This window comes from Aythya ferina (assembly GCF_964211825.1).
Source record: "Aythya ferina genome assembly, chromosome: 2".
NCBI classification, from domain to species: Eukaryota; Metazoa; Chordata; class Aves; order Anseriformes; family Anatidae; genus Aythya; species Aythya ferina.
Window position 1 is genome coordinate 116,262,451 of NC_140297.1, and position 25,155 is coordinate 116,287,605.

The following is a 25,155-nucleotide window of genomic DNA, read 5'->3' on the forward strand; positions in this document are numbered from 1 at the left end:
TCCCTCCACTGATTTGTATCATACAAACAGCAAATGTATCTGCCTGAGCTTTCCATTAACACTGTATTTATAAAAGAAAGTTTTTAAACTTCATGTTCATGACATGCCAGGAGCGACTGAAGTACCTTGCTGTCCCGAGCCCATGGTGCTTCCCTCCCTGCTGGTTCCCAACACTGAGAATATGGCCTTGCTGGGGGGGAAGGCAGTGAGGAACACTTTTCCTAATGTTTTTCCAAAGGTGACCACCTGCAAAAGAGTTTTAAGCGTGTAAGGTTTCATTTCTTGCTGTGTTAAAAGTCCTCAAAGGCCTTAGCTCATGACCAAGGAAAGCTCAGTGCTGTTCCAGCGTTAGGGAAACCTAAGGGAAAAGGGCTGTAGCCCCACATTTTTTCATAGCTGTTTGATGATGCTAAAATATATATTAAAAAAAAAAAAAAAAGGAATATGTTTACTGTTTTGAGGTTTTATTGTAATGGGTGTGTTTTCTTTCTGTAAAGCTTCTAATGTTTGGGGCCAAAAATGCTATCTGTATAGATACTGCGAGAGGGAATTAAGTACACAAACACAGACGCCTCAATAGTTATTTACTATTTCTAGACAGCATGTGATAGAAGGGCCTTTTTAAATTTGAGTTCAACTCCCACATGCTCTTCTCAGCCTGCCCTGGTGGAACTGGGTGCCTTTCATGGCAGGTTCAGAAGGCTCTTTGCAATCTTTCATTTCGTATTTTGGCTGCTAATAACCGGAAAAATTGACCGAGCAAAATAGTGAAGAAGTTGAGCCAGCAGTTGCCACAGTGACAGTTGTCCAATGTAAATATCTTACAACTCTTCTGTTTATCATCTGTTTTCAGGGCAGTTTAAGCTGCTGGAACAAGACCGAGATATTAAGGAGCCAGTGCAGTATTTTAACAGTGTGGAGGAGGTGGCTAAAGCATTTCCTGAACGAGTTTACGTCATGGAGGAAATAACATTCAACGTTAAGGTAGTCCCTGAATAAATATTTATCTCTGTCTAAATGATTAACTGTTACAACCTTTATATACATGGCAAGTGAGCAACGGCACTGTGTGGGAAGTGTGATTTTTAAGACAAACGAGTCTTTAGTTCTGCCTTCTGCAGTGGTGCTCTTCAGGATCATTTTTGCAGTGCTAAATCAACACGTCCTCTAAGGGCTCTCCTATCCTATGGCACTTCGGGGAGCAGTCCTGATGATCTATCCAATAATTCATCTAATTGGGATGCTGCTGCCAGATTTTAAACAAATGTTGCTTGTTGCCCCTTTTCTCCTCCCCCCTCCAGCAGTCTGAATTTTATTCTCTGCTAGCAGCAGCTGCTCAAATCCCTGTCCAGAAAGCCTTATTCTCAGATAGCCTGCAGAGTGAAATGATGGGGTTGCTTCTTTCAAAATCACTGCAGCTAAGTGGCATTGTGAATAAAAACAACAACTCCAAAAAAGACAGGCTTGTTCTGTGTGTGTGTTTGTGCACACACACCTCTTGGGCTTGTCATAGGGTCAGCAAGCCCACGAGAGGGCTTCCTGTCACCAAACATTGTTGTGAGGTGGCACAAGACAATGACAGAACATGCTCCTCTCCCTTGCCTGACCTATATTTCCAGTAAGACACCACACGAGGTAGGTCAGCTCTGGGAACAGAGCAGAGTGGCCTTCAAATTCACCTGTTTTGCTTCTGTTGTTACACCACCTGAGGCTGGTTGAACAGCATCTTAGAGCCAGGATGCACTGGTGCATATCCGCATTGCGTACTCCACGAGGGAAAATTGCTGATGCTGCTGGTGCAAAACCAGTACAGAGTTCCTCGTTCCTGTGTAGTGATGTGGGGTTTTATAACAATCTTTTAATGTCTTTTTCTCTTTCCTGCACTGCTAGAGCTGGGGGACATCAGCTAGTCTGCAATTTTTATAGGTGTGAAACAAGATTGCTGAAGACCGCTGTAACTGTAAAAGCTCATTAGTTAATTCATTTGGTGACACAGACTCGTGCCTTTCATGACAGTAGGTTGTTTTCATTTATGCTGTCAATTAACCTGGAGCCATGTAACAGAGCCTTTCACAAATGAAGACTCCAGGAGAAAGTTAAAATTATTTTGTATTTTAGGATATAATTAGCCAAATCAAGGCAACAAGAAAATTTCATTTCTACCCAGGAAAACAGTATTATCTTGGAGCTGCTAGCTCTATCCAGTGCTGTGCCAATACTTCTCAGTTGATCTATGACCAAATCAAGAGTGTGGCACAATAAAATACACATCTATGATTTTATAAGGCTGTTTTAAAGTTTAAAACATTGTGTCTTGAGTTTAGCACAAGTGTCCTTAAATCTCTCTCATTTAGCAAGCTCAGGATTAAGCATAGCCTACTGTTAGATATCAAATCCATTTTAAAAGATATTATAGTCATACTCTTTCATGTAAATAACAGCAATAATAATCCAGGTTTAACCTAGTTAAACAGTTATCTTGGCAGTATTTCTCCTGACAGTTTTTCCAGTTTCATAAAAGTCTATTCCAAGGTTGTCATCTTCCAAAAAATGAATGAACGTAACCAGACTTGTTAAGTGTTTAATAACTCCTTATATGCAACAGAATGACATACACTAAAATTTTAGTATAAGGGAGATGGTGTCAAAGTGATTTGAGCCAAGGGAAGAATACCGAGTGCAGTTGATTTCTGTCCAATGCAGTGTGCTGGTTTAAATTCAGAGAAGCATGTCAGAAGATAGCTAATCTGATGCAAAAACAAAAAATGTCTAAGACGTCTAATGAAGCACTTAAGGTGAGGAGGAACCCTGAAGTCTGGGAATTCTTTCTTGTTCTGAAACACTCAAAACTTCCATGGATAATTGTTGAAGAAAGAGCCTGTAGAGTTACAGGATGCCACCGGACAGTCACTGTATAATTTTGTCTGTGCTTGTTGAGGTCTGCCTGAACATGGCAATGTGCCACTGCTGTGGTTGACTCTGTGTGAACCTTGCTCTTCCTTGTAAATCCTTTGCTGCTTAGGCAGGATTTTGCAGCAAGCTCTGTAGTTTAGAGACCTACCTTCTCATTATGACGTGCTGTGGCATCTTCTCTATGGGGATGGTTTTATTTTAATTTGTATATTCATTGTTAAAGGGAAGAACGAGCCACCTTACCCTAGGGGAGGCAGAGGAGATGAATCTCCTTTCCCTCCTTGTTTCCCAGCTGGGCAGGCTTTCTGGAAAGTGTGCTGGGGCAGGACATTTAGGACCTGTGCTATTTTTGAAGGAGTGCTGTAATGGATGCTCAAGCAGAGCTGGGAGTAGAAGGTAGAGTCCCAAGTACTTTTCACAAAAAAGCAAACAAGAATTTTAAATTAAACCAACATTTTTGTAACAGCTAGAGCTACTTCTGTTAGTTCCTTTGGATGTGCATATATATCGGTACTGTGCTTGTATACCCAATTGGTTGCCTCAAGTACCTGGTAGCCAGCGGCATCTACAGGCACAGTAATTCAGAGTGATCTGGGGATAAGCTAATGGCACTCAGTCCATAGGTATTTGATCTATTCCTGATTGAAAATTAGAGGCATTCTGTCGATTCTTCACTGAACAGATAGCTGATGGCCTTTTTTGTGTTAATAGTCAATGCATAATTGCAGGGAATTTTGTTTACATAATAGCATTACGCTACAAAGATGAAGTTTTTCTAATTCATTATGCTTGGAAGAAAAATAGTGAAAGAAGAAAGTTGAGCTACCCCAGGGCCCTTGCTTTTGCTGAACCAACAACAGTAGGTTTCTGTGGTTGGATGCTGGGGTCCCATATAGACAGCAGTCTGTGCAGATATCCAGGAAGCTATTTGTATTAAGACGGGGGTAGAACAAAAACTGCAAATCATACTGAGGTAATTCACAAAAAGTTCTCCTAAAAAGGAACTGTATGTCTGACAGAACATCAGACAAGTCATGTAAGATGCTCTCTAAACATCCCACTCAGTGTACCAGGATCCTTTAAATATTCTGGGATATCATTTTTGTCCTGAAGATACCACTCCATCTCCTTAGAGAAACTGTGAAACTGTTTGTAGAGCGTTTCCAGGATGGAAAAGATACACGAGTTTGAGTTAACTAGCCCTATCGGGATTCTTTTCTTTCCCATCAAAGATATTTGGCTGGTGTGAACTTTGATAGCTGATTTGTTTGATGTAATCCTTTTTTCACACTCATCTGACTGTGCTGGTCCGTACAGTGTATAGGTGATCTCCTGATTTGGTTGCAGTCCTGCTGGCCCTAATAAACTTGCCCTGAGCTTCCAAAGAGCACATACTCAGAAGACTGTAACCTACACTGGTGTTCTGAAATGCTGCAACAGTGGCTTGATGAAATCAGCCTGTGTGCAGGTTTGCAGGTATTTGTTAGTACTGCATCTTGGGAATGAGTGCTTCAGTCCCCTCACCGCCCTGCGGATTCATGTCAGCGTCACGAGCCTACCAACCTCTTTCCTCCAGGGCCTGGTGCACAGTTTGGAAGCAGAGCTGCTGCTTCCATTGCCTTGTGGTGCCTTGTGCTGGCCTTCCTGACATCCCACGTGGAGAGATGTGTCATGTCAGAGCTCTGCAGTATTATCTGTCACATTTCAGGTCATTATTTTGGAACATTGATTTGTTTGAGACACCCTTAAAACAACACCAAAGCCAGCTTTTAACATAGTAATCAGGGCAAAGTCCCTGCCAGCTGAGAGAGAAGCACACATACACTACCACAGAGAGTTGTGCTTGCTGCTTCTGTCTTGTGAGGCAAACACTTACAAAAGAAAGGAAAATGCTGTCTCAGTGAGTTTAATCATCTTCCTTGAAAAAGTTTGCTTATTTTTGCTGCTTATAGGTCTTCTGAACACTGTCTATTTTATATTAAACTAAAATCTTTATCCACTTCTTACGCCCTGTAAAAAAAAAAAAAAAAGTTCTAATTGGTCCCTTGGCTTTAATAGTAAAAACTGTATGCAGTAACTGTGCATCAGAGGCTTCATAGTTAAAAAAGAAAGAGCTCTAAGAAAAAGTCCTAACTGTGGATTTTTACTGGCGATGTGATGCTTGTGTTGCTCTAATAAGATCTAGCAGGTATAACAAGCTGTATAAAACTACAAATCATTTTTATAAGGAGTTCTTACATGCCCAAGTGATTAAAGACTTCTGCTTCAAACTATAACAAATTAGAACAATTGGAGCTCGAGACAGGATATTGACTCAGGTGTTATCAAAATCTATTTCTGAGTTAACCTTTCCTTAAGCAAAAGAAACAATATGCTTGAGCTTTCCCAAAAGAACATGTTGCCTAAATAATCATTCATCATTTTGCTGATGCCTGTCTTCTGCAGTAGATATAAAATTGGCTTCTGAATGGTTATTGAATTGCAAGTTTAGAGCATCATAGTGACTGAACCCGCCGCTGCTTTGGAACATGTTTGACAAGACATCTGTAAGCCAGCAACCTTTCTGGTCAGCATCTTGGCATCGGTACAGGACCATTAGTATGGATCAGCATCTGGAAGGTGGAGGGTAAACATGGTATGGAGTAGGCTGCTTCTGGTTGTGTGGGTCCCCTCTTCTGTTAGGGGTTGATCGATCGGAGCGTCTAGTGATTTCTAAATGGCTTTGCAGGGTAATGTGGCAGACACTGCCTCAGAGCTAGGAGCACTGATTGCTCTCACCTATTACCAGAAAGTGAAGATTGGATGGGAAGGGCAAAAAAGAGGTAAGGGAGGAGTGAAACTAAAAGACTCACTGGTTTGATGTGTAAAGCAGCACTTGTAGAGAGAACAACTGGGAAGAGAAGTATGTTTGGGGAAGGGTTTATTCCAGGATGCTCCCAAGGCTAAATTATTAACATCAGGGTGGTCGAACACAGGAAGAGGTTGCCCAGAGAAGATGTGGATTCTCCATCTTTGGAGAAACTGAACATTTAACTGGACATGGCCCTGACCAGTCTGCTGTAACTACAGCTGCTTTGAAGAGCAGGTTGGACTAGGTGACCTCTGGAGGTCCTGTCCGACCTAGAGGATTCTGCAAGTCTTACCCAATAACCTGTGCTGAAGTCCATGGCCCTATTTTTAATAGTTTTGAAAATTTTGTGGCCACCAGTAAATTAAAATGTTTGAGTGAGCAAGGCAGATCAAGTTGGATTTTCATATGTCTTTAGATGATTTTCGAGGGTTTGCTATGTATGGTATGAACGAGGGATGTGTTTGTTGCTAATGTTCTGCAACAAATATTTACCTACCGTGAATGGTTTGTAGATGTTAACTAACATGTGGTAAATATAAAAATGAAAAATTAAACAACCTCGGACAAGAAGAGAGGAGTTAGCTTGCTGGACTTTCAGGACTTAAATTTTAAAATATCCTTGGCCTGTTGAGGTGTACCTGTAGCCTTACTTTCAGCAGAGCAAGGCTTTGGGAATCAAAGTGAAATCAGAGTTGTGCACTCGTAGACTTTTGGTTTCACTTTTTCAGTTCTTTGTTACAGATTTGGACAGCAGCTGGCGCCTAACAGATTTTTGTTCATTAAGAAGAGTGCACAACAGTATTTTTCTCAGCGTGCCAAACTACAATAGTGGCACGATTCTTCTTTTGCTCCAGCACGGTAACATTCAACCACATTTTGCTTATTACCCTTTTTTGCATTGCAAAAAAAGCAATAATATTTTCCAGATTTGGGGATTTAGAGAAATTTTGTCTTTAAACATGTCCAACGTAAAAATCCCCATGCTCCCAGCTGGTAGAAACGGATGCCTCTAATAAAGCCCACGCTTGAGGAGCCCTTCGAGGTGAAGCTCTGCCAGTCGATCTGCTCGCTGCCTGCGCGGCAGCGTCCTTGTGCAGGGGCTGTTTGTTTGGGGCTTGCTAGGGAACCACCAGTCAGCAGAGCAGCAGAGCAGCAAAGCTGTAGGTGGTGACACCTCCCTCGCTCCATGCAGAGGGCGAGAAGAAGCCAGGACATTGCTGGCTCGTGTGAAAATTGCAGACGGCGCTGCCCGGAGAAGCCACCTGTGGGGATTTGTAGTTATTAAAAAACACTATTCTTACAGAACGTGCCCTTGCAAGAGGAGAAGGGGGGACTGAATGGGACGTGCACAGAGCCCTGTGTGTCCTCAGCCCTCCGAGGTCAGGGCCACCTCACCAGCAGAAGCGCTCGGTTGCGGTTTTGGGGAGAAAACAGCAATAAGCGTCATCCCGCTGTTATCGGCAAAGACATCCGAGCCCCTTCCTTTCATGTCTCCGCGTTTCAATATATTGTCTGGCCGGTGGTGTAAGCTGTGAATGGGTATTATGTACGATAAAATCCTAGTGGTTTCCTGGATTAGACCAACCAGTGTTTGTTTAGATAATTCAGGGCTTGAATGGCTTCCTGTCAGGAAGTGCTGAAGCTGAACGGCTCGGGAGGCACACCTCTTCTGGCCATTTGCTGGGCGAGGTCTCCGGAAGATAACCATGACTTTACAAATATGCAGATCGTGTCTTACAAGGGGAAGATTATTTACAGCACTTCTCAATTATTAACTAATTGGAATTACAGCCCCGATTTCATGCAGTGGCTGGCCTGTGATGACATCCAATTCTGAAGGCTGGAATTTGGACTTCACACAGCTACATTAAGTCTCTAGTGGTGGTGTAGATGAGGAAGGAATATGTTATTCTACCTTATTTTTGCACTTGCATTTTTTTTAATATGGCCAGTATTCCTGAATAAAACAGTCTGTAACAGGCCAGAAGTACTTATCTGATGCACCTTCCTTTATGATTAAGCAGCTGCAGCTGCTGAGGAAGAGCTGGGCGAGTTCTGTTAGGTCCCTGAAAAAGGCCTTTCACATTAAGCCACTCAAATAGGAAGCAGAGCAATCTTGTGCATAAAGAGTTATTCCAGTGTTAAGGAAATAACTTCAGGAGCAAATGAGCCTTGGACATCTGTTTTGCTTTTTTTTTTTTTTTTTCCTTTCCAGTACAATTTCCATAGTAGAAATGCACACACATGGCTGTGCATATGTTGTTTAATCTCTCAAATTGTAATTACGATCAAAAAATGAGGAAGGAAGTCTATGACTGGGAGAGCAAGGCAGAGGGGGAGTTAGGCATGTGGGACAGAACCAATATCTTTCACTTCTCCTTCAGGGACTAGATGTCATCTGTCATTCGCCCTAGCCTGGAAGAGATTATATCAAAGGGATATGCTTCATCTGTAATGATGAGATCACCTTCTCTGCTCCTCAGGGAGCTGAAGATGGTGGAAGAAAAATGTTTGCTTCCCTCAAGAGCCTGGCAAATAAGTTACAGCAAAAACAAGGGGGGTGGAAAAAGATATGCAAGTGAATCCAGACAGGCTCTCTCAAAGCTGTGTGATACAAATGAATTTGAATTGCTGGGATATGTCTTTTCTTTAGAAGTTGGATATGTTTGTTCTCATGCCTTCTTTGACAGTTCCAGGTGACTGCTTCTCCTAAACTAAAAAGCAAGAAAGTGTAAAACAATAAAAAAGTTACTGGGCCAAGCTTTGGGTTAAACACTTCACGCTTGACTACTCAGCTGTTCAAATGAAATTGGTTTCTCCTAAGTCCAGTCCTAGTAGGTTTGATATGATTTGGAATATTGTCTTCAGTGAGGGAAAAACAATTTTTTATTGTTATTTTGCAGGTGGCTTCAGGTGAATGCAATGAAGACACTGAAGTTTACAACATCACCCTTAGCACCGGGGATGAGCTGACTTTAATGGGGCAAGCAGAAATCCTTTATGCAAAATCTTCTAAGGAGAAGTCCAGACTCAACACCATCTTCAAAAAAATTGGGAAACTTAATTCAATTAGCAAGCTCGGCAGAGGCAAAATGCCCTGCCTCATCTGCATGAACCACAGGACCAATGAAAGCATCAGTCTCCCGTTCCAGTGTAAGGGCAAGTTCAGCACCCGCAGCCCGCTGGAGGTGCAGATGCAAGAAGGTGAGCACACCATTCGCAATATAGTAGAAAAAACCAGGCTGCCTGTTAACGTGACTGTGCCGAGTCCTACACCGAGAAACCCTTACGACCTGCATTTTATCCGTGAAGGGCACAGGTACAAGTTCGTCAACATTCAGACCAAGACTGTGGTGGTTTGTTGCGTGCTTCGTGGCAACAAAATTATTCCCATGCATTTTCCCTTGCATTTGACGCTTCCAAAATTCACCCTACCTGACAGTCTTGTGAAGGGGGAGCTGTGGCATGAATCCCTCATCCAGCACTGGTTTAATATATGCCAGGAACAGTTCGACATAGACGAGTATTCCCGGGCCGTGCGCGATGTGAAAGCTGACTGGAACGAGGACTGCAAGAGCCCGAAGAAAAGCCGGTGCAGCGGGCACACCCACGTGCCCAACTCGCTCAGCTACGCGCGGGACGAGCTCACGCAGTCCTTCCATCGGCTCTCGGTGTGCGTCTACGGAAACAACCTGCACGGCAATAGCGAGGTAAACCTGCATGGCTGCAGGGATCTGTGTAACGAGTGGGCCCTCTTCTCTCACGATGCTCTTCAGTACCAGGATTCTGGGGACAGTAGCAGCGACTACCTTTTTCCTGAGGTTAGCGAGGAATCGATGTTTCTGCCTACGAAACCAGAGCTTCCTTACGAAGAGCTGTGGTTGGACCAAGGCTCTGGAAAGCCTGGAGAGCAGCCTCTCATTCGCTCGCTAAGTGAGAAGAGCAAATGTGACAATTACAGAGGGTCTTTCCGATCAAAGTGCGGTACTGCATCTCTTCCTGTGCCTGGGACCGTCGGAGCAACAACAAAGTCTTCGGATGTTTCCCTACCTCCACCTCCAGTGCCTCCCAAATCTGAAGCAGTAAGTCAGGGTTGTTTATGTTGGTTTGTTTCTTTTTCAGCAGATGTTTGCTTGGGAATTCTTTAGAGAAGACTTCGATGGGGTTGGGGCACATGCAGGGCAAGGAAATGGTAAGAGATGTGCACTCTCCTACCAACTGTAAGTCCTATAAAGCATCAGATTATATTTAATATAAGTGATCTTGTATCTTAAACCTGATACTTCCAAGTGATATTTACTGCTTTTTTGCTTCTACAAACAAGATCTAAGAATTTTAAGGTCACTGCCTTCCCTTTCTTTCAACATCATCTCTCTATATGTGTTCTGTTTTCTCATATTTTCCATGGCTGAAGTGTGTGAGACATGAATATGTGTGTGGGACACGAACCCACTTGGAACTGCCACAGGTTACCTTAGTGTGTGCGTCTCTGATTAACGGGCTGTAATAATGACAGCTAGAATTTTTACAGACTTGCAATGTTTGTCAATGAGAGATTGTCTTCCCTGCTAAATTTGAGGAAATACTAAGTGTCGTTACCCTCAACCACATTTTACCAAAACAGAGCTAACATAATCACTCTGTAGTGTTTATTGAAGGAAAGTATGTATAAATAGGAACTCTGCAGAGTTCAGAAATTAGCCTTATAGAAGACTCAGTTTTAAACAGAATGTGTTTCCTGCCCAAGGGTTTCTAATGAAAACTCGGGAGAAATCACTTTTCCAAACCTGAAATGTTTTGGAGACTTCAGTGGCAAAAATATAAAAATGTTGTGCCTATAGGAGCTTGTGTGGGTTTGGTGGAAAATCCACCCATTGCATTGTCCCTTGGTATTGTCCTACACATTATTTTAAAAGAAAAAAAGAGAAAAAAACACAGGAAGAAAACTTCCCCCAGAAAAGAGCGTCTAGGGATCTTTAGCAAGATTAAATGATACACACTCAGATCAAATGAATCTTGACAGAAGTTATTATTTAACAAATCGGTAAATCAATTTTGCAGTTTTTTGATGGAGTTTAAATAAAAACATCCCGCTTGCAAATTTCGCACTATTTCCAAAACCATGGCTGAACAATAAGCTGGGGCTTACCAAACCGCAGCACACTGTGGTGACCCCATCCCTTTGCTGTTGCAATCTCACAGTCTCGGCAGTGCTGGCAGCAGCCTTTCCATCGTCAGGCAGGTCACAGCCAGGCTGAAAACCTGATGTGGCTGAAAACCGTTTTATTTCTTTGTGCTGGGTTTGCTTTCAGTGGACGAACGTGCTGCTCCCACCACCAGGCTGTGCAGCCGCTGGGGAGCTGCGGTGAGGAGAGGGGAGGCACAACAGCCAGCACAGGTGGGGAAAGCACAACTGCAGCCCTTCAAAGCTTCCCCAAAAAGCATCCGCAGCAGCTTCAGCAAAGACAGGGAAGTCAAGACACTACGTCTTCTTAGCACAAAGAGCGTTTATGTGTTACATCTGAGTGCTGGAGCGCAAGAGTGCTTCCTTGCCTTCGAGGTCAGGTCTGAGCCGAAGCTTTGTCCAGATGGTTTTGGAGGAGCGCCCGCTTGCACCGTGTCGGGACGAGGCTCCCCGGCAGCCTGCGCTGATGTGAACCGCCACGGGGCTGATCCCACCCTCCTCCTCCTCCTCCTCCTCCTTTCCCAGCCTCATGGTCCTGGCTTCTGTTTTGCGCTGGCTCTGGCACCCCTGCGCCTGGGCAAGGAGCCAGGTCTGGATCTGGAAAACGATTAGTTCCCCGCTGATTTCTGCGAGCTGACCCACTTCGGCGTGGGGCCGCAGGAGCGACAGGGCCAGGGCCGAGGAGCAGAGAGGAGGGCGAGGAGGAAGGCGGTGGCTTGCAGCACAGCGAGCTCTTCTGGGGGCACAGGGTGGCATTTGGGGTACACGCCTGTCTCCTGCATTTTTGTCGTGTCTGTCTTACCAAAGATGAGGTGATGGCTGTGAGTGCTGTCAGCAGTTTCTGCACAGCTTCCTCGCCATGCAGGAGAACTGATTTCTGCTAACGCTATTAAATGGCATTTAGAGGTGGGCAGGGCTGTAACCTCGTAAAATGAAGTAAGAATCGCGCCTCTGTAGATGGGATAATAATTCAGAATCAGTTCTGTGGCTTCCTGGGACAGCGTTGGAGTGAGTATCAGTGACAGACCGAGTTCATCAGGGGGCTGGGGCTGACAAGATGCTTGCCTGCTTTTCTTGCAGGGTATTTATAGAATAAGTAGATCTCGGTAGCTGCTGGTGAACATGAGGTTTAGTCATCACTCCCTCCAGAATGATATTCCATAGTGTTTCTGTGTAAAGGTTGGCAGGCAATTGTATTCTTGCAATGCACTAAATTTAAAATATGCGTGCAGGAGCTATTTGTAGGAGAAGAGGAGGTTCAGGTGTTTCGGGATCTCTTCTGTCTTTCTGCTCACCTGCTGGGTGAGGCGGCCTGATACAATGTGTATTTCCAAAATACCTTTCAGAAAATCAAAGTGGCATGAAGGAGGAAGAGAGAACTAAAATGCCCTCTGAATTCAGGCCTATAAATCAGCAATTGCTGCAATCCCAAAGCACTAATCTGCATAAAACCAGAGGCTGTTTTCCTGATGGATTTACGGCATGTCCGGGCTGGAGCATGCCGTGCCGGAGGTTCACGCTCCCACAGGCGAGTGTCAGCAGCGGGGGGGTCACCCAGACTGCTCCCGGGGGACTTGTGGCACCCCGGAGGATGAGACGAGCTGCAGTGCTGCCTACAATCCTTGAAGCAGCTTGAGCCATCGGGATAGATCACCATCACTGGGATCGCCACCGAAAGGAGCATTGGAGGCTGGGAGTGAAAGTCCCAGGGATATCGTTGCACATGCACTTTATCTGTGTCTGGCAGCCGCATGGCATCGAGTGCTGCTGGGTGAAAGAGCATTTCGGTGTAGCAACAGCAGTCACCCAGGCAGTCGTCATGTCACCCCGCCGCTCTTCCCCTCCTCTCCCTCCTCGGTGTCCTTACTTCTCGTTTGGACCCTGCAAGCGCGGATCTCCTGTGAAGTTTCCCCTTGCTCTTGTCGGTTTAATCTGCAAAATCTCCTTTTCAATCCTCTGCTGCCTTTCCCGAGGGCTGTGCCTGGCAGCTGTAATTGCAGTCTTGTGACAGGGACCAACTGGGACTGCAAACTGGTATTATTTACGGCCCAGTTCTGATCTGCAATCTAGGTCAGCGGAGGAGCTTGGCACAGTTCGCTCTGCCAGTACCTCTGAATGCCAGTAGTCTTCCCAGGAAAGAATTTCTTTAACCCCTTGACTGTCCGCTCTGCTCCAAGAGCTCCCCTGAATGGTCTCTGTAACCCCATGGGCATATATTCAATAGCACGCAATATTAACTTTGCCTAGTCTGACTTGGGAAGAAAAAAAAAAGTCCTTAGGCATCCTTGGGGCACAGCACTAAAATGGTTGAAGAGTTTTATGCCTGAATTCAATAACAAACATGAATAAAATTGATACTTTTTTTTTTTTTTTTTTTTTTCTTGAAAGAGCAAATAAGAACCCTCAGAGCAAGATTTATGTCAGTATTTTTTGTCGTCAGGCAGTTCCTCTAATTTTGTCTTGTTCTGAGTTAGGGAAAAATGTACTACAATGTCCCAGTCCCCGATTTTCCATTTTACTTAAGCACTATATGGGTTGTTGCATTCTGAAAGCACTGAAGTGGATTGCAAAAGGTTCCGCATTTATTTTGTTTTTAAATAAATTAAATCACTTTAATCGCCAATTATGTGTTGCAGAACTGCTAAGATAACTTTTAGTTCTGCAGCGTTGTTAAATTTAAAAATAAACTCTAACTTTTCAACTCAAAGAGAGTTTCCCCGTTCTGGTGCATCTGAGATGATGTCAACCAAGGAGACCATGGAGATCTGCTGCTGCCTAATTCTCAGTACCCTCACACACATCTAGCCCTGCTAAGTAAAGCTGCTCTCCTTGGTATGTCCTGACAAGATTAAGGTCTTCATCATTTCTATTGTGGGGATAGATCCTGGCATTTTGTTCCTCCCTAGGCAGGACCAAACTACATTTTCTGTAGTCTACGGTCATGAGCTGGAAAGTTAGCTGGCTACAGTAAGTAGACCTGTTGGCTCTGTTCCTAGTGTTTAATGTTAAAGTCAGTTCTGAAGGAATGTAGACTGAAGACCTGCTCTATTTTCATAATGCAACTCACGAGTAGTTTTTGCTTTATACAGCTTTTCAGCAAAAGTCCTTGTAGTCCCCAATCCATTTTGTTTGCTTTACCAAAACCATCCACTGCTACCAAGAAGCAAGATTTGTGAGATCTGGAAATGTGGCTAGCAACAAGAGGTCCTTCTGCTTGAAATCCTTTCGGGTGCCTTATTTGAGCAGCCTTTTCCACTCCACACCTTTTACCTTGTACAGTTTGTAGTTAACCTTATCCTGGACTGCTTTGGCAGTGGCAGAAGGACTGAAGCTCCAGATTTGAATGCCAGCATCCAAATAACTGGAACACTGCAGTCTCCCAGTTTGAGCTCACACAGAGGGGGGTGAAGGAAAAGGGACTTTTCGTTGTTTTTGTTGTGTGGTGTGTTTTATATATATATATATATATATATATATATATATAATTTACATAGTGAAAAGCAGCTCCACACGCCTGCTACATCAGGTTGGCATTAGAATTATGCCAGGGGCAGGGAGCACGGCCAGTGGTGCCGTGGCCTCTGCTGGGAGGGGAAGAGCAGCCCATGGGAAGGGAGGAGCAGCCCAACCACCACAGCACTCTCAGGAGGAGCAAAGGGCAAGAATTGAGAGTAGCCACCAAGATCAAGTCTGTTTTAGCGCTCTCCTGCAGATAGATAAGTCCTGGGTGCATCTGGTAAATACGTGATGCGTGTGCTAGTCCTTGGGGAGGAATGCAGGGAGTTATCCTAGAGCTGGATGGCTGCGTATCACTGGTTAAATAAGTCAGGAAACATCGGAGTCTGCTGAGATCTTTTCATTACGTAAGCTTGGTTTATTACATCTAAATAAACAACACTAATAGAATTTAAGCTTAATGAATTGCTTCTTACAGAATGTAAAATATCTGGAACAGTCCGTCTGGTTTTGTATGTTACTGGAAGGTTTTTTTTATATAGTTTCATTGCTGCTGCTTTTTAAATGAGTGGATATCAAACAACTTCAAAGTACCCAAAAGGACTGTTAGTAGCTCTGCTAGTAATAAGGCATTCTTTTGGTCTTCCTTATGACAGCCACATACTGTTGCAAATGTATATACTTAGCATCATTTTTCTTTTCCTCTCCCTTTTTAATTATTTCCTTTCATAGAATAAGCCTGAACCAGATGTGCTTCATCTGGCTGAGAGTGCTGTTGCCCAGATTTTCTAGCTGCTTACTTACGTGTTCTTCTTTTGTACAGGTGAAAGAGGAATGCAGGCTCCTGAATGCTCCCCCTGTCCCTCCACGGAGTTCAAAGCCATCCTCCACCAGTCCTTCCATCCCTCCTCGCACAGTCAAACCTGCACGACAACAGACCCGCTCTCCCAGCCCTACTCTGTCCTACTATTCTTCAGGACTGCACAACATGTATGTGTGTGAGCTGTGAGAAGCCTCATGCTAGCACTTGGCATTTTGAGAAAGTTACATTTAGCAGTATTGAAACTGGGGGAATCTTCCTGAAGGCGCTTGTTTATAAGGGCACAGTACTGAGGCAGAGTTGTTGACTGTTCTTGAAGTGGGTTAACCTATCATGTTACTTCTAAAAACTGAAGAGGAAGCAGAGCTCCAGCAGAAACTATGTTTTATTACATACAACATAGCAATTTATATTAAATACCTGCACATGCTGCTGTAGCTAATCTCACCATACAATGGCAGAGACTGTTTGAGTGGAAAATCCCTTGCAGTTTATGTATATTTTTGAATGGCATGAATCTTCCAACCAGATCAGCTCAAAGGTAGTTTTCAGGAGGAAATTCAGTCCTATATGCATCCAGTGCAACCAGCTCTTGCTAACTGGTGGCACAGAGGGGCATGGTAATCAGGAAATGTTTAATGCCAGCTATATGTGAACCTACAGGTGAGTGTGATGGAGTACAGAGAGGTCAGCAGACACCACTGAATGCAAAGCGAGGTAAAGCAAAATGCAGCCACGCAGCCTGTAGATCAAACCCACTTCAGGACAAACTTAAACCACAGACTGGAAAATCCACTCAGGCTAGTCGAAAATTGAGGGTGGATTTTGAATTATATGGCTGCATGTCTTTCCTTACCGTTGCAGTGTTCTTCCTTTGCCTTGAGAAAGCGTATATGCCTTTTGAAGCCTTACCTCCTTTTAGACTTTAATGTCTTGCTGCCATTAGTTTTGGTACCTCTTCAATTTTGTCTCTAAGAAAGTAGAAGGATAATGCCTGTCCAAGTATTATGAATTGATCAGAAGTGCCACTACAGTTGTTTCAGTCTAGATGCAGTTGGTATAACAACTTTTACTGGAATTGCCTTTCTAAGCCATACTGCATATTTGCAGCTTAGTGTTGTGTATCTGGCAACGATCACTCTAGATCAAGGCTACTCGTTTATTTTTATGAAAGTCTGTTGGGTAGTTCTGTCAAGGTCTACTCCACAGGAGGCTGAGCACAAGACCTCCCAGAATTTGGGGCCCACCAAATGCTGTTCTCTCTCCTCGTAGCTAACAGTACATCTGCCTCCCAAGAAACCAGGAAAACAATGAGAAGTACGGTTTCACAGGAATGCAGGTGATATTATTTGCCTGTGATTTCACAAAATTTGTATTATGTTCATCTGCAGCTTGGGTCCAGTCCAGTCCACGTATCTCCATTTTGGTGGCACTGACCTAGTGCTGCAGATGAAGCTGCTAGAAAGTTGCTTTTCAAGTCTTGCCATTTTGATCAGTGATCTTATTCTCTAGATCATGAAAGGTTGCAACCAAAATGCCTGTAAATGTAAGGTTTCTCGTGTCCTTTGGCACTGAGTCCCAGTGGGTTAATTCTGGTGGAGGATGAGTAAGGAAGCACTTTGAAAATGTTACTTATGTTACTTCATCAGTTTTTGGTGATTCCATTAATCTTTTAAATCATTAAATATTCCCAATTCTAATATCGGATTAGAGAACAGAAGCAGGATCAATCATTTTAATTCCTCTGAATGTTTAGTTGTTTATAACACCTCATTGGCTATCTACTCTGAATTGAACAGCCCAATACCCAGATCTGTGAAAAAATGCTTTTGAATGTGCATGTTACACCAGCTGGCCTTTAAATGCCAGAGATGACCAGTGGATGGCGTATCCTTCGTAAGAGTTTTAAAAAAGGTCTATTCTTAATGTTCAACTTTTTTAACTGGCAGCCTTATGCAAGAAAAAGAGAAAAGTTTGGAGAGCGTGGAGTGGAGAGTGAGTGGTTAGAGAGGAAAACTGCCTATGATGGAGCTGAGTTTAATGACTAATTTTCCAGTGATGAAGATTAGATCTGCTTTTATGTGTCTGTCCTTAGCATTTGAGCTGGGCAAGTCCAGGTTGGCTTCCTCTTTCACTCTCTGAAAGCTGTGGCAATCTATTCAAAACCATGCTCTTTTTTGAAAGCTGCTGCCCTCTTCAAGCAGCTTTCATTGAGCTGCCACAGAAAGGCTGCCTAGTTTATTCCTTGAGTAATTAGTTTCCAGGATAGAGAGGTGAGTAATTAAAACAATTATTTCAACTGTTGTTTTCCCTCTGTTGTGTTAGGTAAGGATTTTATAAGTCTGTTAATTGGTTTTGTGGTGTTCTGGCTTAATTGGCCAGAATTCCAAAGACCAACCAAATCCTTCAGACTCTCTTTTAGAAAGTGGCATAAAAGCAGCAAACATTTGCTTTTGGAGACGGATTGCATGCTTCTGTTAGCATCTAAGTCTTTTGGGAAAACCTGGATATAAACCATCAGTTTCCTTGGACAGGCTGAGCTTAATTTACCGCCTGGAAGTAGGTCAGGCGAACTTTCTTTAGGTGCCTTTGAAAAGCAAGTGTTTCTTTGTCATGACTTTTTCAAGATGAGGACAAACAACTTACTGTGGGTTAAGCTTAAAGACTGGTATTTCAGCAAATGCAGCTAGGTCTACTTGCCCTTCTGGGTAAAAATCTTCCTCTGGCAATAAACAACGATGTCCTCTGCGTTACTGTACTGTACACTGGTGCAATTCCAAATGAAAATGCTGGCCCCAGAATGCTGGTCATCTCTTAGGTTAATCAAGCTTGTGTCTAGCACAATGGTAAACTTCCCCTATGGTGAACTTTTGTCTACTGTGACACATCTGCAGAGTATAAATATAGAATGCAGGATTAAAAAATCTTCAGTATACATGAGGCTGTTCCTTTACCGTAGTGATGTCCCTCAGGAGTTGAGCAGCGGAAAAAATATTTGGGAGATGACACAAAACTGAATTGAGACATCTTTTCTTTTTCTTTTTTTTTTTTCTGAGCTTGAAGAAGCAAGACATGAGTCTTCCTCATGAGGCTTTTGGGTACATCAGCATCTTGTCAGGCTTGTAGGAAGAGTAAAAGAACTGTCAGCGTGGAATTCAAACGTATTGTTAATTCAAATCTGAAACATTTTGCTGGAGGAAAAAAGATTCTTTCCTTGTGACAGCCACCCTCTGATTTTGTCAGATGATTTATGAATTTATTCAAATGCCACATTTATTTATTTTTTGTACTAACTACATCCTTTCTGCTTTGTTCCTGAAGCAATGTCACAGAGAACGACAACGCGAACCCAGCCGAGAGCAGCACACCTGTTTCCTGCTACCCTTGTACCATGATGAAAACCGAATCCAAAGAGCCTGAGAACACGATGCCTTTTGGAAGCCCTTCAACTGAAGCTCTGCCTTCTAGGTTATCTTGGCCAAACCATTTTTCGGGAACTGCGGAGGGCCTGAATAGGAGCGATTTCCTGCTCGATCCAAGCAGGAGCTACAGTTACCCCAGACAGAAGACTCCAGGCACGCCAAAGAGAAACTGTCCAGCACCTTTGACTTTTGACTTCGATGGGTGTGAGCTCCCTGCGGGGTACTCCCAGCTGACTCCCTCAGAGCTCACTAACACCATCTCCAGCTGCCCAAAGTCAGCAAGTTACTCTCTAGACTGCACTGATGAGAAAACTCTGGGAGTCAGCAACACAAAGCAGAGTCATTCATGTCCTGCCTTACCTCCTCGGGCACCGAAGCCGAGCGAAGAGAAACCAGTTACAGACATGGGTCCTTTGCCACTAAAAATAGATGGTGCCGAGGAGGAATCGAAAACTGGTTCTCCGGACCTGTTGGAAGATCAGTATCTCGTTAAAAAGGGCATGCAGGACACATTCTCTGTGTCCTATCCCTTCTCGTCTCCCCTCCACCTCCAGTTAGCACCAAGGTCTTGCGGGGATGGTTCTCCCTGGCAGCCACCCACAGACCTTTCTGGACTCTCGATAGAGGAAGTGTCTAAATCGCTGAGGTTCATTGGGCTGTCAGAAGATGTCATATCATTTTTTGTTACAGAGAAGATTGATGGCAATTTACTGGTTCAGCTTACAGAAGAAATCCTGTCAGAAGACTTTAAACTAAGCAAATTGCAGGTGAAGAAAATACTGCAGTTCATTAACGGCTGGAGGCCCAAGATGTGATGCTGACTAGTTTTTAGTGGAACTGTACAAGATGTGCTAGATGCACTTCAGCTCATGCATCACTTCCTGTTTTTTGCACTAAAAGCCCCTCCTGTAAATAGTAGTAGAAAAATTCTTACTATGCAGATAAAAGTTTTTGAGTGGTGAATGGATTTTTTTTTTTTTTGGTATGTCGATAATAAAGGTAGAGAATCTGCAGAGGTGTGCCTTGTGCATCCCTGAACATTCAACAGCTGCTAAAAACTGGACACTAAAGGAACTTACTCTGTAGTCTGTTAAGACTTACTCGTATTTATTACTGAACAATTTGATGCTGAAAGACACATACCAATCCAGTTTACAGTTTTGTGTTAACTGCAAAAAAAATGTATTTCTTACAGGATTGTTTCTGTTCAAATAATATTTGGCAACATGCTGTGACTTTTTTCCTTTTCTGTTAACAAAAAGCATGTTCAGATATACAAAAACATGGTTTTGACACTACATCTGAAAATGTTAAGAATTGCTGTGAAGTGCCACTAATACATTACTCTTGCAGCATATTTTTATTAACAGTATCTTCCTGGCTACCTGTAATGTGGATGTTTTCCATGTTTCTTTGAACAAAAAGAGTTAATTGTTTAAAAAAAAAAAAGTCTTGCTTAGCTCAGTGCCCAAAGGGGAGGGAGAAGGGGGATTTTCCTACTGAGCCACTCTGCCCTGGCCAATTAAAAGTTTATGACCTGTGGATTTCAAAAGTTGCTTTTGTAGTCAGATGGCTGCAGTCAGCAGCACGACTTCGGGTCGTGCAGCTTTCTCATGGGAAAGGCAGTTCCCTGCACAGACCCTTCCCAGCAGATCCTGCCCCTCGCAGCTGCCAGCACATCCATCAGAGGAGCCTGTTAGTGCGGCCCTTCCACACTGGCCAAAGGAAACCTGTTACGTTTCCTCTGCTGCTGTTACAGTCATCTGAAAATGTGCTCCATGTGCTGTGCTATTCCTGGAGTCGGATCTGTGTGGGAAGGTGATAGTACTCCTGTAGGATGCCTTTGAAATAAAACGTTGGAGAGGTGGGAAGGAACAGAAGCAGTACATGCCACGCTGATAAGAAGGGGCCAAGTGAGAGCTTGGGCCATGCCTCGGGAAATGCTTGTGATGTTCACCTGTCTTACTTGCAGTGGGCTAGGAGAACACGGGTGTCAAAGTGGAAAGACTGCAGCATCACTAAGACGTGTCAACTCAATTGCCCAGTTGCAAAAACTCGCTGCAATAGACACCACACAGAAGTTGCAGTCAGAAGCGAGGGCAGACATGGGAAGGGGGTATGACACTGCCCCTGGAGACCTTCTGAATTTACATGCAGAAGGCTAGAAATAGGATTGACTTTTGATAGTCTGTTGCTGTTGGTTGGCAGAGCTCTCAGAAATATGTCTAAATAACCTCAGAACCCCAGGATCCCCCGCCTTTGTAGTGCTGAAGGCAAGGATTTGTGGAGGCCCTCAGGAAAGTCTGCAGAGTCCATCTTCTGCAGCTGCATATCCCAGGTCCTCAGGAGTCAGAGCCAGGGAAGCTGGAGCAGCTTCACCTTGCTCTGGCTCCTTCACCTGCTGCAGATCAGAGCCCTGCTTGGGGTGACACCATCACCTGCCTTTCTTGTTTGGAAGGACAAAGAGTGTCTCTTCCTCCAGGGCACACAGTGGGAGCATCAAGAGAAAATAGAGTGCAGGGACAAAAAAGACAGTCTAATTTTGCCTGTTTTCTCAATTAAAATGTGGACTCATTAAAAGAAATGTGGAGCAAGTGGAGCTTTCTGTTGCCTGGGCAAATTTCATGTCATGTCTCCATGCCGAAGCCAAGACGCATCATTTGTCTTGCAATAATGCAAACCACCAGTTCCCAAGCAGAGAATAAAGCACAACTGGATGTGGGTACTAGAAGGCAGTGAGCCAAAATCTATCCCAATAGAAAAACCCCAAGAGTTCATAATCTTAATCTTTTTGTTAATGTATTGACTTTTAGCAACAGATCGATAGCTTTTTCTGGATGCTTTTTAATTACTGTCCTAAAATATTTTAACTTCAATTAAGACTAAGTCAAATTCAAGTACTGTTCTGATGTGTGTGCTTGTTGGTAGGCACATGCAAATTAAAGTCGATTTGTTTTTTAACCCTCAGTATGTCTAATGAACATTCAACATGCAAAAAAAAAGAGCCTTGGTGGAATCTGCATTCATGAGTTTGCTGCACTGACATCCTGTATCCACAGACCAAAATAAAGCTGACCTGTAGAAAGGCACAGCAGTGTATCACGATTTCAGAAGCAGATCTTAGCTACAAAACTACAGCTGAAACCTCTAATTGCACACTTGCTATCGATGTCCTCCCAGTAGTCTTGTTCTGGCTTGGCACTGCATACTTACTTTTATGCATAGTGTGTTAGCATTTGACATTTACTGTAACCCTGAGCAGCCCATCAGCTTAACTTTCCAAACCCCTTAAAGCTATTTAGGTGTTCCCAACCTCAGTGTGTTGTGTGAATGATGGGACTGCAGCATCGTGCCACCTGCACAAATGCCCAGGCAGGACTGAAGCTTCTGTTCTGGTGCCTTTGGCACTGTAAAAGGTGGCCTGAATACAGGAGCCCAACTTAGCTACATCAGTCCTACAGCAAGTCCCTAGTGTTAAGGAGAAGGTGGCACTTTGGAGATGGGGGAGGAGCAGAGAAGTCCTTCAGGCCGCAGCAGAGGAGCACGCAGTCTCTTCATAAAGGTGGGGTGTAAAACCTGGAGACTTCAATCTATAAAAGGTACAAAATGCTGCACTACTTACGGTACTTCAAGATGGAAAGTCACTTCAGTGTTCCCACTGTGATTGGAAAGATCTGCAGGCTCTGAGGAGTATCCCTGTGGTACGGACTTTCTGCCAGCTGATGCGAGTACAGGAGACAGCACCCCACATTTGATCAGACTCGCCTTTGGTGATTGTAGTGTTGGTCGCCTTGTGTTGGTTATAGCCGGTCTGCTTCCTAGTTCCACACGTGCCTTTAAGGGCACTCATGATTTTAGAGGCATTTAATGATTCGTGCACTCATGCAAGTTACTGACGTGTTTTGAGTCTAAACAAGATGCAGGTTGTGGCCCTGTTGGTGTTTAACCTGAATAGCGCACTCAGCCAGGTCTGTGCTTTGAACACAAGTTCATAATGGTATTAATGACTCCAGTTTGTCATTGGCAAGTGGTACTAGCTCTGTTCCTAGCCATCCAGTGGTCTGTAACTCACCTCAAAGACCAGCAGTGCTTCCAGCTTACATCTGTGCCAGTAAACCGAGCGGTACCCTCATGGCAGCCGCTTGCTGTTGAGGTGCTGATGTGGGCTCTTGCATGGCTTTGGTGCGAGCCAACCAGCCCATGCACGGGGTGATCCCAGGCAGCACAGCCCCGGGGCTGGCAGTCACTGGTCCCTGGGGTATAAGTCTTGCTTTTCAGAGAGTGGAGTTCAACCAGGTTGGTGGGGGAGCTGTGCTGGGTGTCCTCAGGGTCCAAAAATGGGCTCCGGCCTGTTTGGTCTGCTACTAGAGGTGTAGCCATTGTGTTCAGAGAATGCCTGTCATGCCGCAGTGGGCTGAAAATCCCTCATGTTTTAGAGATGCCCTGCCAGTCCTAACTTTGGATTTCTTTCCTCCTTTTAAATAAACGCAAGGCCTCTGGTGCTTATTTCATTAGTGGTATCTGAAGTTGTGTATTTTTGTCAGGGTTCTTGCTTGTCTGGGGGGCTTGGTAGCAAAAATTCTGGCCTGTCATTATGTAAGGAGTTGTCTCGTTATCCCACACCAGGAAACACATCCTTTCTATGCAACATTCTTGTGGCACAAGTACTGATGTCGCCCTCAGCTGCAAAAGCCAGATTCTAGCAAAGGGGCTTTTCTGGATTGGAAACAGAATGGGCAACAGGGAGAAGGAACGGGGAGAAAATTTGAGGGGAAATGCTTGTTTCCTTTAAACACTCGTGCCTAGGATTAAGATTCTTTGTATTGCTGCCTGCCTGGCTAGCCAAAGTTATATTGACATCAACTCAAAATGCCTATTTGCATTCTTGCTGTGTTGTGCAAATTGCCTACGGCTAGAAATTTAGAGACAGAAAACATTTGGTCCATCAAAATTAGAAGGAAAATGTGTTTTGAGGTGTTCTTGCAGCTAGAAGCAAGGGTTTGAAATAAATGTGTATCGCACTTTTTTTTTTCAAAACAACAGTTTTATTTGCCATTTTAATTGACTTTATTCCACAACAGCTTCAAGAAAAACAGTGTAAATAGCAATACTGTTTCAAAAACAGCATATTTTCATTCTGTCTGTAAATACTTGAAGTGTTTTCTCCTCTGTCTTCTTCTTGAATCAACTCCTCGACTGCCTCCCCGCTACATAAAGCGTGCTGGCACCAGTTTCTTGTGTGCAGGGGGAGAGTGGAGGCTGTAAGTTCCCGGTGGGGTGCCCATGGGCCAGGCTGCCTAAAATCCAAGCACCAGCCATCTGGGGAAGGACAAGGGCTTTAGCCCTGCTCTCCTGTCTTGTTTCTTTGATGCTCTGCAAGTTGCAGCATTTCCGTGTGCGAACTGGAAGGTACGAATGAAATCTTAATCGAAGCAAGGGGTTGTCCATTTTATTTGTGGTGTTAGGGATGTCAGGGCAGTAAGGAAATTCAGGCCCCTTGTCGAGACCTAGCAATAAGTGACTCTTTGTTTGTTATGTCTTAAGCTTCTGATAATCTGGAAGTTGCTCAGACTTCGCCGTTTCTGTGCATAATAACCAAATTCTCAGAGCAAAAATCTGCAGAGTGATTCTCTTGACTTGGACAATCTTCTGAATTATATTAAAATTATCTGTTAGTTCTTAGTTCTTTAGATTCACTTTGGGTAGGTCAAAAAAGTAACATTTGGGAAAAAAAAAAGAAAAAAAAAAAAAAAAAAAAGAACAAAAAGAAAAGAGAAAGCCCCAAAACTTCAGCTTAGTACATTTCCGTTATAAAACAAAGCATGGTTTTTGTGGAATTCTGTGCTGTTTTGGGCTTTTGTGTAAGGCTGAAGGCAGATTATTATTTAAACCAGGTGCAAATAAATATCCCTGTAATGTATATGAACAAATTTAAACCGTGTATTGTAAGTATATAAACTGTATATTAAAGACACTATTTTCATGATACTTTAAACGTGTACTGAGTTTGTTATACTAAATCATTTGGGTTGCACATGCTACATAAAATGGTGGTTTTTCCTTCAGTAATTTCACTGGCTTATCCTCCTGCTCATCTCAATGTAAGTCAGAAATAACCGCTTCTCAAACACTGAGTTCACAAAGTAGGATGAGGGCAACTGAGAAGCGCAAACAGGCTTCTGTGTGTAACCTCTCAGGACGCATCGCTGGTTTTCCCTGTCTTTTAATTTCACTTGATCCCCTGCGCATCAAGAAGAGCTGTGCGTTCCCCGAAGAATTTGTTGCCACACAGCTTTCCTGTTTCTAGCAGACACTCACCTAAAACAGTATTTTCCTGAGCCCTCGGTCTATTATCTATATTTTAGAAAATGTATTCATTTGTAGTTTGGATACGCTTTTAAGCATGAGACCATGTACAAGTATTTCTGATTTGCATGGTCTCTAAATCATGTATTGGCTGGGGAGAGAATTAGAGAAAAAGCAATGTTCTCCTCTAGGTTGCCTGTTT

The 25,155-nt window shown here is 43.6% G+C and overlaps 1 protein-coding gene across 3 annotated transcripts in view; it reads left to right on the plus strand.

Annotated features, from left to right (window-relative positions):
- GAREM1 (GRB2 associated regulator of MAPK1 subtype 1) overlaps positions 1–24,635 on the plus strand; it is a 102,762-nt gene extending 78,127 nt beyond the window's left edge. For 2 of the 3 annotated variants that reach the window (XM_084507571.1, XM_084507572.1), the window contains exons 3-6: positions 854–984; positions 8,668–9,846; positions 15,229–15,395; positions 18,547–24,635. In XM_084507571.1, coding sequence (XP_084363697.1) covers positions 854–984; positions 8,668–9,846; positions 15,229–15,395; positions 18,547–19,462 — 2,393 coding nt within the window. In that variant the 3' untranslated portion in view covers positions 19,463–24,635. The remainder of the gene's footprint in view (positions 1–853; positions 985–8,667; positions 9,847–15,228; positions 15,396–18,546) is intronic. The other variant, XM_084507573.1, reaches the window with a different exon arrangement.
- The last annotated feature ends 520 nt before the right edge of the window (positions 24,636–25,155 follow it).